At 38.3% G+C, this 18,225-nt stretch overlaps 1 protein-coding gene across 1 annotated transcript in view; it reads left to right on the plus strand.

Annotated features, from left to right (window-relative positions):
• Window positions 1-18,225, plus strand: part of OTOA (otoancorin) — a 31,907-nt gene that overhangs the window by 10,716 nt on the left and 2,966 nt on the right. Inside the window, exons 13-26 of the mRNA XM_008503114.2 lie at window positions 32-199; window positions 517-657; window positions 1,227-1,282; window positions 1,625-1,742; window positions 2,252-2,325; window positions 3,429-3,564; window positions 4,354-4,544; window positions 6,471-6,564; window positions 7,692-7,821; window positions 11,083-11,270; window positions 14,821-14,976; window positions 16,362-16,504; window positions 16,892-17,028; window positions 17,945-18,042. Of these exons, the coding sequence (XP_008501336.2) occupies window positions 32-199; window positions 517-657; window positions 1,227-1,282; window positions 1,625-1,742; window positions 2,252-2,325; window positions 3,429-3,564; window positions 4,354-4,544; window positions 6,471-6,564; window positions 7,692-7,821; window positions 11,083-11,270; window positions 14,821-14,976; window positions 16,362-16,504; window positions 16,892-17,028; window positions 17,945-18,042 (1,830 nt within the window). The remainder of the gene's footprint in view (window positions 1-31; window positions 200-516; window positions 658-1,226; window positions 1,283-1,624; window positions 1,743-2,251; window positions 2,326-3,428; window positions 3,565-4,353; window positions 4,545-6,470; window positions 6,565-7,691; window positions 7,822-11,082; window positions 11,271-14,820; window positions 14,977-16,361; window positions 16,505-16,891; window positions 17,029-17,944; window positions 18,043-18,225) is intronic.

Raw genomic sequence — 18,225 nt, forward strand, 5'->3', positions numbered from 1 at the left:
GGAAACTTTGTTTGTGCTGTTACTTCTGCAGGTTTTATCATCTTATAATGTCAGTCAAATGGGCTCACTGGTAACTGGCATTAGCACCCAGGCATTCTACAGCATGAACCCAAAGGAGCTTTCTCAGCTTATTCGAGGCACAACATCCCAATATTTATCTGACCTATTGCCAGCACAACAGCAAGGGATCCTCAGAAAGGTGATTATAAACTCAAGTCTGTAGCAGGTTCTCACTACACAAGAGCACAATAACCAGATATACAGAGCATGATTTATAATGCTGTCACTGAGGTGTGTGTTTTAGCTCAATGGTTAATATTTCCAGTGGTTTTTTTCTGAACACCAAATATATTTTGAAGGCTATCTCTTGCTTAGTCTTGTGGCATTTTTAATACTGACATGTTTTTCTTTTATCCTCTTAAAGAGTAATATAACACAGAATATAAAGAAGGGCAAATCCTGTAAATCTAAGCATCAGTTCTGAAAAGCCATGTATTTATCTGGTCCTCTTTTTAGATAGCTGCATCTGGAGATTTTTCTGCATCAGTCAGAGATATACAAGGAGCTTTCTTTAAAGAAATATCTCTTTCTGATTTATGGAAGCAGACTGGATATAATTCTTCTATGATGAAAGAAAAAGAACTAAGAAGAAGCCAGGTAAAAATTATGATACAGTTTCTGTTCCACTGCAGTTTAGTATGATGGGAGAACAGGAAAAATGTTGTAATACATACGTGTTCAGGGAAAGGAACTGCCCCAAATATATCTTGACATAAGCAACCAGAGCTTACTAAAGCATAGGTGGCATAATGAGACAATGTTAAAGAATGGGAAGCATTGATATGCTGAGTTTAAAAGTCTTCAAGATTGTGTCACACAAATTTTCTCTTTCCAGTACTGTATAGTAGACATTTCTATACAGCCCTTTCTATATCAGCCCTTTCCCTCTGTCCAGAGAGAATCAAGGTTGGGCCAGATCACCCTAAACGTCTCTTCAAAGTATTCTTTGGTTGTGTGCCATGAACATGTTTATCATCATCCCATAGTGCCAGTCAGTGACATCCTGTGAAGAAGAAATTCAGCACTGGATGCCAAACCTTTTAGTTGGCCAAACTAGACCATAGAAATGGCTTGGAGTACATGAGAGTTAAGCATACTAAAACCTTCCAGTAGTTACTGCATGAATTAACTAAGCTTAACTTTAAATATGGTTGGTTATATTTCAGGCTTTGTATCTGTATGAATTACTGTCTAAGAAAAACTATCCTGTTGACCTTCTAAGGTATGAATAATAGTCTCTCTTGAAATGGGGTTTAAGTCTAGTTTTGTGATGAGAGTGCCTTGAAGGTAAACATAAACACCATGTGGTTATTTTGTACTATCTTATGTTTATTCACTCCTTGGTACCACAGGATAATTCAGCTTCCTCATTAGTAAGGTGGGTATTTTTAAGGCTCAGTCAATATTTTTCACTTTGCTTATATTTTATACTTTCAATATCCTTTCAATTATACAAAATGGGAAAGAGAGATAGTTAAGAAACTATGTTAGGATGTGGTTGTGGGGAGTGAGGACTGGATGCTGCTTAAATATTCAGAACATTGAACTCTGCTTTTCCTATCAGCACAGGACAGCTTGTGAAAGGAGTGACTTGTCAACTCATTGAAAGTATGGGAACAGACTTGTTTTTAAGCAATTTTAAATTCTTTGAAAACAATCTTGAGCTGCTGTCTCCATATCAGGTAAAACCAGAAAATGACTTTGTATACCTAAAAATACCACCCAATATCTAAACTGTAGACATATTAGAATTTTTAAAATTCTATTTTATTTTTTATAAAAATCTTGTACATAGGAACTTGTCTTTTATATTTTTATTTAATCTTTTATGTGTGAATTTGTCTGTTGGCATACTTGATTTTGCCAGTTTCATTTGTCACAAATGGCAAGAAATGCCTACAGTCCTTCTAACTTGCTAATTCTTGAGCAGTCTGGGAATATACAGAAGTTTTGAAAATGTACAAATTCTGTCATGCATCCAAAAATAGGATGTTTCATCTTTGATGCCTACAAAAAGAAAACTCAAAACTACTTTAAAAAAGTCAAGGAGATGTTCTCTGGAGATATAAAGCAGCAGATAATAAGCAGCTTTATGTATACTAATTTATAAACTGTAATAAAAAAAAAACATATTTTCATTGTTCCTCAAAATTACCCAATATCTAAGATCTTAACTTTTTGTTGCTTTTAGGTTAATTGTTTGGCTTGGAAGTTTTGGGAAGTCTCCAATGCATCTATTCCTCCCTTCCTCTTATTGGTGCTTCCGTAAGTTGTATCTTACTCCATCTTAAGTTACTGCATTCATAACAGTATGTTCAGAGTAGTCCTTCCAAGCACTTTTAAAATAATCTCTTCGGTCCTAAGAAAACTAGTGACTCAAAAGGGTAATTTATAAAAAGCAGACACTGACTGTAACAAAATCTGTGTCAAGTGAAATTGTTAATATCTGATGGCTTTTAGTGTAGCCCATTTTTGTCACAATTGTGGGTTCCTTTGCATCCTGGAAACAGCCACCCTTGAAGCTCTGACTGAACCACAGTGCAGTGGTATGGCAGTGATGGAAAAACTTGTTAGGTTTCTGCTTACACTGTTGCTGATGTCTGCTACAAAAAGGATTTCATTCATTGGGCTCTCTTGAGCATAATTAAAATCATAAAACTAACTTTAATGCAGTTTATGCTGGATATTTTTTTTCCCCTCACCTAAGTTGTGAGACTTGGTTTGCTTATTTATTTAGAGAGCTGATATACAAGACAAACCCATTGGGCACTGTCCAAGCATATTGCTCTGTATGGTTGAAAACATTTCAGTGTATTAAAGATGGTCTTGTAAGTTATGTAAAAGAAATATTCTGTGATAGAAAAAAATTAATAATTGTACTTGACAGAAACATCTGACTTGTACAGTTTCTTAATTTCCCTTTTTCATTATTTCTTTCTTCCCACATGCTTAAAGGGATAAAAGGAAATGAGAACTATTCTTCTCCTGGAATATTTTTCTGAAAAAAAGTAAACTGAAAAAAAAAGTAAGAAAAGGATTCTGTTTGAAAAAGTATTGCTCTATTTAAAAATAATAAAATAATAACAAAAAGACTTTAATACAAGGCTTTCTACAAACTGCAGTAATTTTGGCTACATATATTGTCTACTTATAACCCTTATCCATTTTCTGAACTGAGGTTCATGTGCTGATGAACTGGAAGAAGATGTAAGTTAAAGTAAGGTGTGGATTAATTGCAACTTTTCTGTCCTGGCTGGTTTATAATTTTTCAAGTCCAGGCTTGTCTCTAAATTTTTCTGTCATCATAGATTTTATGGGTGTGGTTATGGGTACATGAATGGTCTGGAACCATTTGAATTTTTCTGCAGGGTTGAGTACCTGGAGTATGTTTCAGGCCCTTTGTGTGTCCTTTTCATTGAAAGTCTGGGGAAGACTGAGATGAGCCTTCTGAATCCAAGCCTTCACAAGAAGAATGCTGTCCTGCAAAAAGTACAGGAGTGCTTGGTAACTAAAAAACCCCTTTTTTATAGCCTCCTCAACAATTTGTCTTGACTCCATGCATATTACAAACTGTTCTTGTGAAATATCATTGCTGACCACAGTGAACTGGCCAGGGCAGCCTGGAGCTGACCCATTTGTACCTGGAGCTCTTCCCCCTTGCTCCAAGCAATGCTAGTCCTGTAGCCAACCTTAGCAACCTGTAGCAAACCTTAGGTTTGGCACAGAAAACTCCATGGAAGAGGTGGTGGCACTGGGAGGATTTTGTGACCTCTGCTGTTAGGAAGCTGCAGCAGTCACTAGTTTTTAGGGGAAACTCTTTTTTTGATGTAGCTGTGAATATTCATGTCTGTATACATACTAACCAGCCATTTAATCCCTGGTGTTGTGGCAGGTTCTGAGAAACCCCTCAGAGGGTAGTGACAGTAAGAGCCCCTTTGCCATGAGGGGCCTCCTGCCAGACAGAAGTGCATCATCTCTGCAGGTGTTGGGTGGTCACCTGGGTATGGAGACTGTGCCAGGAGATTTAATTATTTTCTTAGGTGTGCTTCAATAAAGTAAAGAATACACTGAGCACTCTGACAAGTGCTTATGAAATATCACCAGCTGTGCTGGTAGAAGCAGAAAGTATGAAGCAGCCTCAGCAGAAATTGTAGATTAAGTTGCCAGTACAAACTGTTGTGTCTTTGTTCCTTAAAGGGTCACAGAGCTTATATGTATCGTGATGCAGTTGAGTGATACAGGGCAAGAGCCAAGATTAGCTCTACCAACAAAGGTAAATGCTTCTTGTTTCAGAACGGTTCTGTTGCTGATGAATATGATGTTGACCTACTTGGAAATCTAATCTGCCACTTACCTGCAGCCTTTCTACATGGCAGAATGTCCCTGAGGGCAATGGCAACAGCCCTTCATCAGTTCAAACTCTGCCGACAGCTCAGCCCTGAGCAGAAGACTGAAATTAAATACAAACTCCTCGAGTTATATGGGTAAGGTATTAGATACACCACCTTGCTAATGCTGATGGTTAAGTCATGCAGATACCAACTGTGTGCTCTGGCCAGGGATCACTGCTATGGAAGAAACACAAAGCAACTTCTGTCACTGGCTGAGCTTGGGGTCTCTGTCCTCTAGAATGACATTTCTGTTCTTCTGTGTAACGTGATAACTGTGGAACAAAATACAACCCCAGGGACACCCTGCATGATTCAAGTCCCTGAGGAAAAGGAGAGGAAGTGTAATGTTTGAGGAGGGAAGGCAGACAGGCTCTGGCATGGCAATAGAAATGGCATTACAGGCAAAGAGTGGTTCATGAACACGAAGAATGGGAAAATGGAAGTGAGATACTCAGTGTGCTGGTGTGAGACAGAAAAAGAAGACTGCAAGCAGCTGTGGCAATGGGAGAGAGCTAGGGAAGCATCAGAGGGATATAAACTTCAGCCTACTGAAGCAACATAGTGGACAGAGTGTTAGATGTCATTAATTGCTCAGATTGGGAGGCTGATTTTAACAACATTGCTGTGTCAGTCATGAAAAAACAAAGCTGTTCTCTATCTGGCAAGAATATACTGTTTCTCTCTTTTATTGTCTCTTTAGAGGTACCTTGCATTTGAAAATGGAAACCAAATGCATAGTTCCTAATGATCCCTTCAGCTCCAAAGTCTGTCACTTGATATGCCTAATTATTTTAGTCCCTCATTCAGCTTCTTCTTAGTTGCCCATATTTTTCTGGGAATGGAATAGTTGCGTTTTCCACCAGATCCCATCCTTGCATTAACCTTGATACTGATTCATTTTATCAAATCATGACACCTGCTAAATAATATTTTATCTTAGCAAAAATATTTGTCTAGTCAAACATCCTCCTAGTTTAACAACAAACAAAATAAAGTTTTTAATGAGAAAATGCCACATGCCCTAGGGACAGACTTACTAGCTACCATCTTCTTCAGGATCTTTCAGGCTGAACATTATTTATCCAAGTGCTTTCTCAAGTCAACTACCAAAGGGTTGGCTTACATTTGTCAGGCTTCTGCCAAGCAAACAGGCCAAACATCCATGGATGGTATTACAGATGAATGAGATGGCACAGACAGTAAAAATACGGAGCTAGTAAGGCATAGATTTAAATTTCCTATGCTGTCACCCATGATTTGTGTTTCTGTCCCTTTGTTTTACAAAGGCAGCATTAGCAGCAGACTGGTGCCTTGCTGAGTTACCTTCCTGAGGTGTTTGGTGAGCTCAGTTTTTTCCAAACGAGGGGGAAACTGCCCACTTCTCTTAAGTGTGCATGGATGTAATTTTCAGGAATGTTGAGACCCCATGGCTCCTGCTGGCATCAGGAAGAGCTACAGTTGCCCAATATCAGTGTAAAACAGCCCCTGTACACCTGCAGATCATTAAATAATGGAATAGAGGAGTTGTGGCTTTTTTAATTTACAAGCATGTAGTGGCAAGTATTGCTTGCTTGAAGTATTGGCCACATTGGTCCTTAGCATAAGATTCTTGGAAAAAGGATAGTTTTAATTTTGGTTATGAGGTTTCTACTCCTCTTTTGATACCATTTTGTAGACTACTATTGCAGTATGAACCTGATAGAAAACAGTAAATTTCCTTAAGAAAAGAGAATTATTTCTCCTTGGTTGAACACTAATACTAAGAATGCTGTGACTATGGAGGCAGAGAGCCATTACCACAAAATTTGAAGGCTTTCCCAGAATTTGAGGATTCCATTAATACCCTTTAAATCACAGAGATGAAAAAATGCAGTCTGATGTTAATAAGCACGAATCATCCCATTGACATAGGAATATCTGTGTTTGCTGTATGATACAGTGTAATAAAAACTCTAAAGTTTAAGTATAATTTTAATGCAAGCATCTTCATTAATAGAATTTTCCACAATATTTCTTCAGATCCCCAAACAACTGGACAGCTGAAACAACATTAGATGTTGGACCATTCATAGCTCTGCTGTCAAAAAGAGAATTGAATGTCCTTGCTGAAAGGGTATGTTTTTAATTATAATTTTTTCATTTGTAAAGATAATGTTAGAATTCTGATTTGTGAGTGTCATAATGCAGTCTAAATTCTGTACCCTGAATGCTGAATTAGGTAAATAATTATCTTGGCAAGGTGCTATGTGTTAATGTTGCCCACAATAAAATTTCTGAGATTTCTTCTTGAAATTGGTGGCAGTATAAACAATTATTTGCATGGATATAATGATAATTCTACATTGAGCTGTAGAAAAAAAATTGGGACATTTTTAGTCATGCAGATTGAAATGCTTTTAGTACTTTACACCTTACAATATTGTTTCCTCCACTCTCCTGCCTTCCAGCCAAAATACTTATGTTTCTTATCCTGTTACTAATGAGATCATACTCATCAAATTAGCATTTACTTATGTGGCCCTTTGCCCTCGGGCCAGTGGAGAGCACAGAGCATTAACTGATAGTGTAAGCATTGCACTTTGGAGTTTCTTTGCTCTCTTTAGTTCTTATAATCTTATAGTTTTTATGTGTAGGAGTAAACTATAATGGAATGAGGAATTAATTTTTCAGGAGAAATATGTAAGCACAGTGAGCAGCTTTTCCACAGGAGATGATGCTTCGAACTGACCATGTAGAACAGGACTCTTCAACTGCACAGCAGGTGTCTAGCAGGGAGGAGGAGAGAGGTCAGAAAAGCCAATAAAGTGACCATGTTAAAATTATTGCTCATAATTTAATGGGATCCCTATCCTCAATTCCTACACTTACCCAGCAGATTTAAGACAAACAAAATCAAGTACATTTTGTAGTGCACAATGTAAATGTTGGTACTCATTCCTGAAGGAATAGCTACAGGAGTCTGACACTGACTCCGATCAGGTGGAGCTCAGGTGTTGCCAGGAGCTGGGAGGGCAAATGAGGGAGAATAATTCAAAAGTTGCTTTGTTTTTAACTTTGCTCCCCTCAATCTTATGGTGTTGACCTTTCAATAGGGGCCAATTTATTCTTTCATCTGCACTAATAAGGAGGCTGAGCTGTTACCAGCCTGTTCTTAGCTGAGGTCTGCACAAGTCTCTCTGCAAACTGATTTGTTTTAAAAGGAAGAAAGAAGTCTTATTTATTGTTTCTTTCCCTTTGAAGTTCCCTGATACAATTTTACAAATAGCAAAGATGATTGGACCAATTTCTTCAGCTGAAGAGCTTCTGTCAACAGTATTTGAATCTGTCTCCAATGCTACTGCCAACACTGAATCATCTCTTGCCAGATCTGGTCAGTATTTCACTTGGTACCTGTGCAAAGTACTAGCTCTACAATAGTGCCATTTTGGGCCAGTGATGGTGCAGTTCAAACAGACTTTTAGTTTCACCACACCATGAAATACATTCTAAGGAGCGTGACAATAAAAACTTAAAGCACTGAATAACTTAAAAGAGGCTCAGACTTCTAGCAAAAGCAATGAGTCTTCATTCTGTTGCCTATGACTGTCTGATGCATTGACCAATTGCTGAAGCACTTAGTTTCATTACAGAATTGCATGGGTAAGCATCTCCTGGGATGTTTCTAAGTATATAGAAGGAAAAGATGGATTATTTAATTTAGGTGTTGTTTTTTTATTATTTTGACTTTTTTGTTTATTTTTACTTCCCTTTGTAAAATTCTTGAATTAAAAAGCTGGGAAGGTGGCAAGTTACTGTTCTCCTAGAAGACTGCACACAGTTAATCCCTTGCCAGGCATGAGCATATGTTGACTTGGCTGTTCTTAAATCTGACATTGGTGACACTGTGTTTTGTCTGCCCAAATGGACAAAGTTTGTTATAATCTAAAAGGTATTTTAATTAGCAACCAAAAGAATATACTGGAATCTCTAGTGAGAAATGGATCATTCCCCATGATATGGGGAAAGCTTTTCAGAGCACTAATGGGAATTTAGACCCCAACAGTTTCTAGGAGTTTTACACTGACTGCCTGTATGACTTTGAAAATCTCTCCATCAGTTCTTTGCTTAACAGGTCCAAACTCTCCCTGAGGCACCATGGAAATCCATCTGCTTGGATAACAGCAGCTCTGAATTATGACTGTGTGTCTCTGGGAATGAATTTGTGCCTGATGATGCTGTATGATGCTGTGCAGAGGGGGAGTGGTGTTCTGTGGAGTTGTATTTTTACATAGCTTGAAAAAAAAAACATCATGACCTCTGTTGATCAGAGAAGTCATTACACAATTACCATGCTCTAAAAAAGCAGAATCAAGCTGGTGGAATGACAGGATATTAGTCCCTGTGTATGCATGAAGTTCACTCTTCCTTCAACAACTAAGATCATAATGTATTTCTTTAGATATGGACCACAGAACTAAAGGTTCCTCACCTGGTATTTCAGCATACTTGTGTCCTTACACATACCTTTTTAGGCCTCTGAATCACAGCAGCATACATCCCAAAGACTTTTCTAATCAGACTAATACATGTCCCAAGCAGTTGCAGAGCTGCCTCATCTGCATTGCAAGACCATTATAAACTGCCAGTGAAGCTAATGATCCTTGTCAAAGCATAACTTGGCTCCAAGGCTGTGGAGGCTTTTACTTCTTTCCTGGGGGTGCAAGAACTCAGCGAGGGGGGAGCCTGGGAGATGAAAAATTATTGGAATGAAGGATTGTTATCACTGATTTGTAAATCATGAGAAAATTGGTAATTATGCAAATGGCTCTAGAGTAACACTGATGCTCTTCATGTTGCTACACTTTCTACAATCTAGTTGTGACCTAATATACTAATAACAGTAACAATTATCAGAGACAGAGTTCTTATATCTACATCTACATCAAAATAAAAGCAAAAGTGGTGCTTTAAGGCATGATGGAACATTGGTGGCAAAACCCAGGGATCATGTCTGAGATGCTACCAGAAAGCAGTGGCAGTGCTGGAAAAAGAACTCAAGTTGCTTGCTTCAAGCACTGAGATGTTTAATATAAATTATATATCATATGTTTTTCATCACACTAGGAAAGGAAGTGTGAAGTAGTATCAGAAGCAAAGCCAGGAGTCTAATTAGTATTTCCCTCTGGAATCACACGAACGTATCTGATCTGTTAAAAATAACAAAATCAACGTTTTCTTCAAGAATGCAAAATATGAGGTTTTCCTGACTTGGGGAAGGGAGCTGCATTGTTTATGGATGGGTAGGATTTACATGATAAAAGCTGACCTGTGGCAGCAGTGGAAAGTGAAACAATGCAGCTTCACAAGAGGTCTGTGTGAAGGGAGAGAGGAACATCAGCTGGTACAGTGGAAGCTGAACATTTTCGTTTGCTCAACAGATTCAATCTTTTCAGTGTTCTACCCACTACTGCAGCTTTCTTTGATGCCAATAAATCCCTCCTCTGCCTCCTTTCAAAGTACAAATCTACTTTGTACATCCTTGCTTTAATTTATTTATCTGGGGGAGCTTAGTTCCAGCACAGCATCTGTGAGATTCTTGCTTTTTACTGGTAATGACCATTTCTGAAGACATGTAGGGACTGTTTGGTTTAGAAAATGATTTAATAAGGTTTTGCTAAATTAGTGACAGGAGAGAGAGCAGTAAGCAACCACGTTACAATTCGTATTTCTGCTTTCCATCAGTGTTTGAGGTAGATTATTCCAACAAAGACTGGGATTTGTTAAACGCACAGTGGAAAATGCCTCATTTAATCATGCACAGGGCCAGAACCCAACCATAAATGAGATTTTTAAATGGAGTTTGTCCAAACAGTTCTGCTGTAAGTGAACAGCCCTCTCTAGATCCTGACATTTTAACAACATGCTTGACATAAAGAACAAGCACTGTGCTTCTCTGACACATCCAGCTTCTGTCTTCACCTTGTTTAAATGTCAGCTAAGTCTTACAAGACATCTATCTTTGTCAGGCTGTTTCAGAGTAAAAGGATGTCTCACGTCTGTTGCTTTCCTGTTGAGCTGGATTCACATAAGTGCTATTTGAACTTGGAGAAGTTTATTCAACTGCAGCATTTTCTTTGTGAATAATGACATAGCTGTATGAAGACTTCTACCAAGGTCATCTCAAAGATTTACATTTCATTCTCACTCAAGCAAGGCCCCTGGCAAATGGTTGTTTTTACCTCAGAATAAGCCTTTGCTTGGTATTGATGCCTCTAAGGAATTAAATTTGAAAGAAACTTTTGAGATGTTGGTTACTTTTATTGCACACATCCAGATTTCAGTTTTAGGTAGCATCCTATATTGTGACTGTTCTGAAATATGTGTCTGCTCCTATTTGCTTTTCCAGCATGCACAGCATTTGGAGGACAAAGAATATAACATTTCTTGCAAGTTAGGAAAATTCTAGTTTTATATCCAGGATGTTAACAATGTAAATATTTAAAGACATTATTTAATTGCAAGATAATGAATTTGTCAATATCATATCAGCTGCAGTTAATTCATAGTCTGCCACCCTCTTAAATCTCTCTGTTGCTTTGATTTCTGTTTTTCAGTCTTTATGAAGAAAACTTGCTATTTGACTTTTTTCCAGATTGCCTGGGAACCAGAGCTCCTTCTTCAGATGAAATTATTAAATTAGCAGAAGCAAATGTCTTTTGGTCAGCTCAGGAACTGAAATGCATGGACGCAGAGACTTTTGACAAAAATGTGGCACTTCTTGGGGCTGTCCCAGGTTTTAACAGCTCCCAGCTTATTGCCTTGAAGGAAAAAGCCAAGCAGGTACCTTTCTTGTCTGTGAAGGAAAATTAAATCCATAATTTGATTTGCTGTTATTGAACTATGCAGTTCTAAAATAACTGTGCTATGATAATGTCACTACTACTGCAAGAATATCTATTGTTTATTGGAAAAATAATGTGAAATGGTGATAGAAGACCATTGCCCTTTTTTTAGAGTCAATGGGCAAGTAGTTCTGAGCTACTGGCAGCTGAAAAACTTAAGTGCTTTTACTTCTGATTTGCTATTCTGTTGCTTGTTTCCTACTTTCCTTTCATAAATGAAAAATCATCAAGCAGTACTGTTGACTGGCCTGCTGAAAATCAAGTGTTAAACTGATTACATCAATGTTTAATGTAGTTAACAGTGGTGTAAAACCAGACTGACTGAAAGAGGTTGGTATTAGCTGAATAAAGCTCAGTCTCCCACCTTCTTGTCACAGGCAGGGACAAATCCATCAGTGGGAAATTCTAGGAATTAAAAAACTCACATGCAGTTAGATTGTCTTTAGCAATGTTAATGGTGAGTGCAAGTTATGGGCACACAGCAGGGAGAAGATGTCTTGTCTTTCCTAGGCTCCTGGTTCATCACACTCTGTCTGGGGCAGAGCATCAGCAAGATGTTTGGGCTCTGAGCAGCAATGCCTTTGCCAGCTCTGGGCTGGGAGAGAAGTCAGACCTTGCTCCATCCCTTTTGTTTTTGTTGCACTCCATCCTGGGGTGACTTCCTCTTGCTGTTTTGTGGTTACTTGCACTGCCAAGGAACATGTAGTGTCTCAGACATACTTTTGGGTCAACAAGGAAAAGCCTTAGGGTGCCATAAGACAAGTTGGTTTGGTTGCTGATAACCCAGAGGTGAAGTTGCCATCCCCAGCCTGTCTTCAGCTTCCTGTCACCAGCATCTGCTGAAAGTCATCTGCTCTCTGCTTCCATCTTTGCATGGCTACTCTTTAATCCTATTCTGTCAAAATGATCCAATGTTTTAAAAGTCCTTTTTAGGCTCTGTCAGATGATTCTGACAGAATGAGGTTAGGAATTATCTACAAGTTCAATTGGCTGCAAGTAGTACAATGCAGATGCTTGGAGATCTGAGGGCTGTGACTTCTGGAGGAAAGCAGGAGCAGGAGACTGCAGCCACAATATTGGAGCTGACCATGGTTTTTGGACAGATAAAGCTAACAGTGCACTTTTAGCAGTGAAGCTTTTAAAACTCCTGAACTGCAGGTGTTTACAGAAAAGTAGCTCTAACCATAAAGCTTTCTGAAAGCAGATGGTGACTGCAGTTGTCACTCTGCTGCCTTCTTGCAGAAGGACAACAGCCCACTGTATCAAATGCATTCTTTGCACAACAGCTTCCTCCTGTCAGCATGGAGATACGTGGGTAGGAAAGTGGAAAAATATAATCCTAGCAGAAAATAAAAAAGTGCTCTTCTGAGATTGGAAACGAAGATATTTTACAGCAGTGCTACATAATGCTTTACTTACAGACTGGTATCTGTTGGAGAGAAATTACCAACAAGGTCAGTACACTCAATACAATATTCAGTTCAAAGATATACAAATCTATAGTGGACTGAATGAAGTTATTTTCTGTGTGAGTGAAGGTAAGGCAGATTGCTGCCAGACAGACAGACTTCCTGTGTATTAATTTGCAAAATGCAACACAGTGTTACACTGAATGTGAAGTGTGAGAAATCAGACCATGCAGGCAAAGCTCTTTGAAATTATGCGCATAAGGTGATGTTATTAACTAAAGGGCATCTTTGATTAAAGGTTTAATTAAGCCAGCTTTAGTTTCTCCTAAATTGATTTATTTCCCCTAAAAGAAATTGCATAGTACTCATGGTCCCAAACTAATTCCAGAAGTCTAGTTATCAGATTGTGTCTTAATGAAAGTAAGAAGCTTAGCTCACTTGTAAGTGGAAGGTCTCCAAGCTCTGCAATAGTAACAGACGTATAGATTGGTAGTCTCTAGGTGAATGAGAACAAAGGAGTGTTTCAGTTTCATGTGTTATGTTATTTATATCTTTATGTCTGAGGTTTCATCCAGCATTGTCAGATAATGCTATTTATGAAGTGCCTAAAATTCTGTACTTTATGACCTAGATCAGGAAATAGACACTCAACATTTTTAACTGCATGTGTTTCATGTATCTCTTAAGCTAGAGAATGAAGAGCTTTAATATTGGACCAATGCTTTTTACTCTCTTTCTTGGGTTTTTTAAAGATTGACATTTCCCAGGCTTAGACCCTTTTTCTGTTTCTTTATGACATTGTAAAACTAGCACAAGAAATGTGGTGAAAACTCAGTCAGGCAGTGCAGGTGCAGTGAAGCATCTCCTAAACAAATCCTTAACCTGAGGGTCATAGTTGAGAAAGACAACTCAGCAGTCCTGAGGGTGATCTGTGTTGGATGTGCACCCAGGTATGAACAGCAGATAGTCTGCAACTCTGAGTAAAGAGTATTCTATTTCAGAGATCTGGACATTTTCCCCTATTTTATGTAGGATGTACAGCTTCATATGTTTGAAGATGCAAACACTGTGTAGTAGGCAACTGCAGAGATATTCCTTCAGTGAGTCCTTACTGGATCTGACCTTTTGAAGTTTTTGAACAGAAGTTAAATTGTAGCTATCCTGAAAATGGGGTATTCTCATGAATCAGGCAGCATGAATGATAGACTTAGCCCAGGACTGGGCTTTTGGTTTTATGTCCTAGAAAAGTGTTATTTATTGACTGACATAAGCCAAAGTTGCTGACGTATGAAACATTTAAAGGGAGGTGGTTTGGGCTTTTTGTTTTTGTTTTTTTTAGAGTATGCTTATCTTGTTCAAGTCACTTCCTCCACACAAAATCCAGTGTCTTTTTTCTGTAAAGACAACTGGACACATCCCGAGAGATACCAACCCCGGACTACCACTTTTTATCATTTCCAGCTGAATGTAATTGACAGTTCTAGCCTCTGCAAATTCAGCTCTTTATCTATTCCTTATTCAGGCAGACCTTTTCCTGAAACCAAAATTTTCTTAGACCTGATTTGTGACAGCTTTTGAATGACTGTAAGTATATCATAAAGTTAAAAGTAGGGGAACTTGTCAGTTTAAATATATTGGTACTGGTTTTATGGAGCTTTACAGATTTAAGTGTATCTATACAAACACATATACTTCTTTTGTTTGTTTGTTTTTGTATTGCATACACACAAACTGGAAATCAGAACTTTTAAGAACTGGGTATTTGTCCATATTACCCAATTCTCTAATTTGATTTCTACTTTCCTTGTCAATGACTGAGCAAGAATGGCTGCTCACAAAAGCAATTTAAAGTCTCATCAACAAGCTCAAGCAGTACAAGTTGCAGCATTTTTAGACAAACCACCCAAACCTTCACAATACCTAAGCTCTGCCTTTTGTTTGCAAAGAGGCACGTTTCTGTACTTTTAAAACCAGGAAGCTTGAGAATGGTGTATGTAGAGAAAGATTCATAATTACTTGATGGACATTAATGACCAGACATGCAATAATAATAACAGACACTAAACATCTCTTCTTAAGGTTTGGGGATCACTGCCAGACTGGAAGAGTTACCATATTGTTTCTCTGGGCCGCATTGCTCTGGCACTCTCTGAACATGAAATTGAAGAGCTGGATTTGCATTCTGTTGACACCATTACTGTACTTAGTCAGCAAACAGGATGGACTCTTACCCAGGTAAATATGTTATTGAATGTACTCCTGGTGAAAGGCTCTGGATTCACTCCCTTTGGGACTGAAGTCCTGGAACTGCCTAGGAAACAGATAGAGCAATTCACACCGTGCTGCTCTTCTCCAGCTGTGACTTCACGAAGGTGGACAGGTAGGTCAGCACTGATGTCTGCCTGGCTGCTGGCTTCCCTGGTGAGAGAGCATGCTAAGAGGACATCAATCAATATTAATTGTGGTGGTGTTGAGTGTATAGTTTAGCACTTTCCACTAAGTAGTAGAAAGATATCCACATCTCTTTCACTGGCCCTAGAATAGACAGAGCTGCTGGGAGATACTAGCTCTACCCTAAGAGTAGTTACTGAAGAGGTAGCATGGCCCCCAACCCCACCATCCATGGCCCTAGAAGCTTAAGTTATGAGCAGATATGCTTCTCTCATCTTAATTTCCTTGAATAACTTCTAGTTATGCAAATAGGACTTTCATAATAAGAGTTAAAAACTTTAATTTGTATATGCAATTGACAGCATATTTCTGACTCTCAGGGCTGCTCTGTTGCACAGAGGCAAGCATGGTGGCAGCCAGCTTTGGAAGACTATCACAAATATGTTTAATAGGTTTTTGTTCTGAAGAGCACTCTCAGAAAGAAGCACTTGGAAGGATTTTATACAATAGTAGCTGGCTTTTGAGGTTTCCTGCTCTCCGTAAGAACAGCTAGTTACAAGAGATTCATCCTGCCTAAATTCAGTTGTCTAGAAGTTAGGCTGCTAATTTAAATGGGTCGTTGGAGGCTCAGCAATGTGGATAGATTAGGAAATCTTGGAAGATGCTTGTTTCTTTCACTAACTTGGGGGGATGCCTTGGTGGCAGACTTAAGCTAGAAACACAGTTTTTAAATGGTTAGCTTAGGGTGAGCATTATCCTAAATGGCTTAGTCTTGGAAAGGCATTTTGGTACCAATATCCCATCTGAAAATTAATTCTAAACACAGATCACCACCCCTATGTGACACTTAATTAAGGGAAGACAGCCTGATTATTAGAAAAATTAAATGTTTCATATTGATCCCCTTGCATAATTTAGGTTTTCTTCTAGCAATTTAATTGAATTGGTCAGTTCTGCTGGGTGTTTCAATGACCATTTCTTCTGGTGAAGTGTTACCTTGTGACCCAGCAGAAGAGGTACAGAGTACTTTCAAATCACTTGCACTTGAGAAAGGGCTGTGTAACACATATAGGTGATGACACTGCTCCTGAAGGCTGTGGCAAAACTCCAATTAATTACACCTGGAAGCATAGTATTATAGTGGTCCATAGCTTGTGGTAAGGTTTTAAGCTTTAAAAATTTCAATTATATTTAGTCTGTTCATGTGTAATATCTTACTGCTTTTGTAGGCACGATCTATTTTGCAAGGTTTTCTAGAAGACTCTGGGCAGACAATCAGTACACTAAAAAGCTTTGATTTACTTGGATTAGGAGCTATTCTCTGTGCTTTGAACTCCACAGAAATCATGTCCATAAGGACTGCTGAATTCAGGTACTGTGTTTAATACTTAATGAAATGTTTATTAGTGTCTCTACTGATAAAATTTATTATGCAATTTGGGTTTTTTTCAAGATTTCCACAATCTAAAGGACACGTTTTTACATTTTAAATGCTTTTAGAAGGGCAGTAACTGCTATGTAGGCATATACTAGTATAAAATATTTTAGGTTTCCTCTGCCATTTACATCTCATTTAAGTACTGCATTGACAAACCCAGTGTTTTGCTCAAAGCATGAAACATTAGTATGTAATTTGTGTGTATTTTAATATTGCATGCATTTTAACTTGAAAATGGGCTTAGAGCAAACAGTATATTCCAGGCATATTTACTGTTGGATGTAATTGCAGCATGTAACACTAACCTGTTGCCTTTTGCAGTGCTGCTGTTGCAAGAATTGGCCTGTTGTTTTGTAGCACTCCTGTTCTGAGGCAGTTTAAGAAGTTAACAGAATCTGTGTTTGGTACTGCTACCAGCTGGAATGTCTCTGTTTTACAGGAGATTGGTACTATAGCAGGTAACAAATTCACACTCCAGGTTCTGAAGCATTGTTATTAAGCATTAAGAAATTGAGCATTTTTCTAGAGGGGCAAAAGACATTTCTACCAGAGGGGAGTTACCTGCAGGGATGGACACCTAGCAGTTTCATTAGTTCTAAGAATATTCTACGTAATTTTCTCTAAATCTGCTCAAACTCACCTTGGGGAGCACGGCCTGAAGTGATTTGGGTCCTTTGAGTTGGACAGGGTAAATCAAGGAGGGAAAATCCAGCCAGGATTTCAGATCCCCTCATTACTTGTGAACTGTGCAGCTACAAGAATGTATTGGGTCAGAGCAGAGCTCTAGCTGACCAAGCATCCTGCCTCCCACAGTGGAAAGAACAGGCTGACCAGGAAAGAGAGAAAGAGGAGGCTTAACCTGGGATGATACTTCTCCAGCATGCTCTTACAGCCTTGGAGTTTTCCTGAGCCAGAGGTCACATATAATTTCATTCATGCATTTTTTTTTAATGCACACTTGAGTGTTCCTGATGCCTGCAGCAGTGTTAGCATCCTGTGAGTGCCTAGTGGGTGAAATGCAGTTCCCTTTGCATTGTTCTACTCCCTGACCTTGCATCAGAAGAGCCTGTGAACAAGATTCCCTAATGAGACTGCTTATGACTTCATTGATTATCATTGTCTCTTTTCCTAGATAAAGCATCTTAGTTAGAATACATTCCATACCAGTGGGTAAGGTTGAGATGATTTGTAATGGTGGAATATAATGAAAGAAGCAAAACAAAAAAGAACCAGTATCTCACTCCATGATGCACTAGAGTAAACCATCTATTATATATTTTGTATAGATGCTTAAAATTTTTATTAGCAAAAAAACCTCCCCACTTATTAAAAGAATATTAACTTAGGTTTTTTTTTTTATTTTGTGATTTTTAGGTGGTTTGAATGAGGATGAATTAAAAGCTTTTGATAAGAACTTGATGCCATATTTCCAGCCAATAGCAATCCCACATATACCTCCTGAGATTTTCCAAGTAAGAGAATGATTACTGAAGAAGTAACCAAATTTTTATTATTTTTACTTCAGCATAATAAATTGCAGCACTGATTTATAGTTTTATTTTGAGTTTCAGAAAGAATTTTTCTGTGGTATGATAAGTAAGAGGCAGTCAAGGATCTGAAACATTAACTGTCAGCTGTATCACCTATATTTGTGA

Source organism: Calypte anna, chromosome 14 (genome assembly GCF_003957555.1).
Source record: "Calypte anna isolate BGI_N300 chromosome 14, bCalAnn1_v1.p, whole genome shotgun sequence".
In the NCBI taxonomy this organism is placed as follows: domain Eukaryota; kingdom Metazoa; phylum Chordata; class Aves; order Apodiformes; family Trochilidae; genus Calypte; species Calypte anna.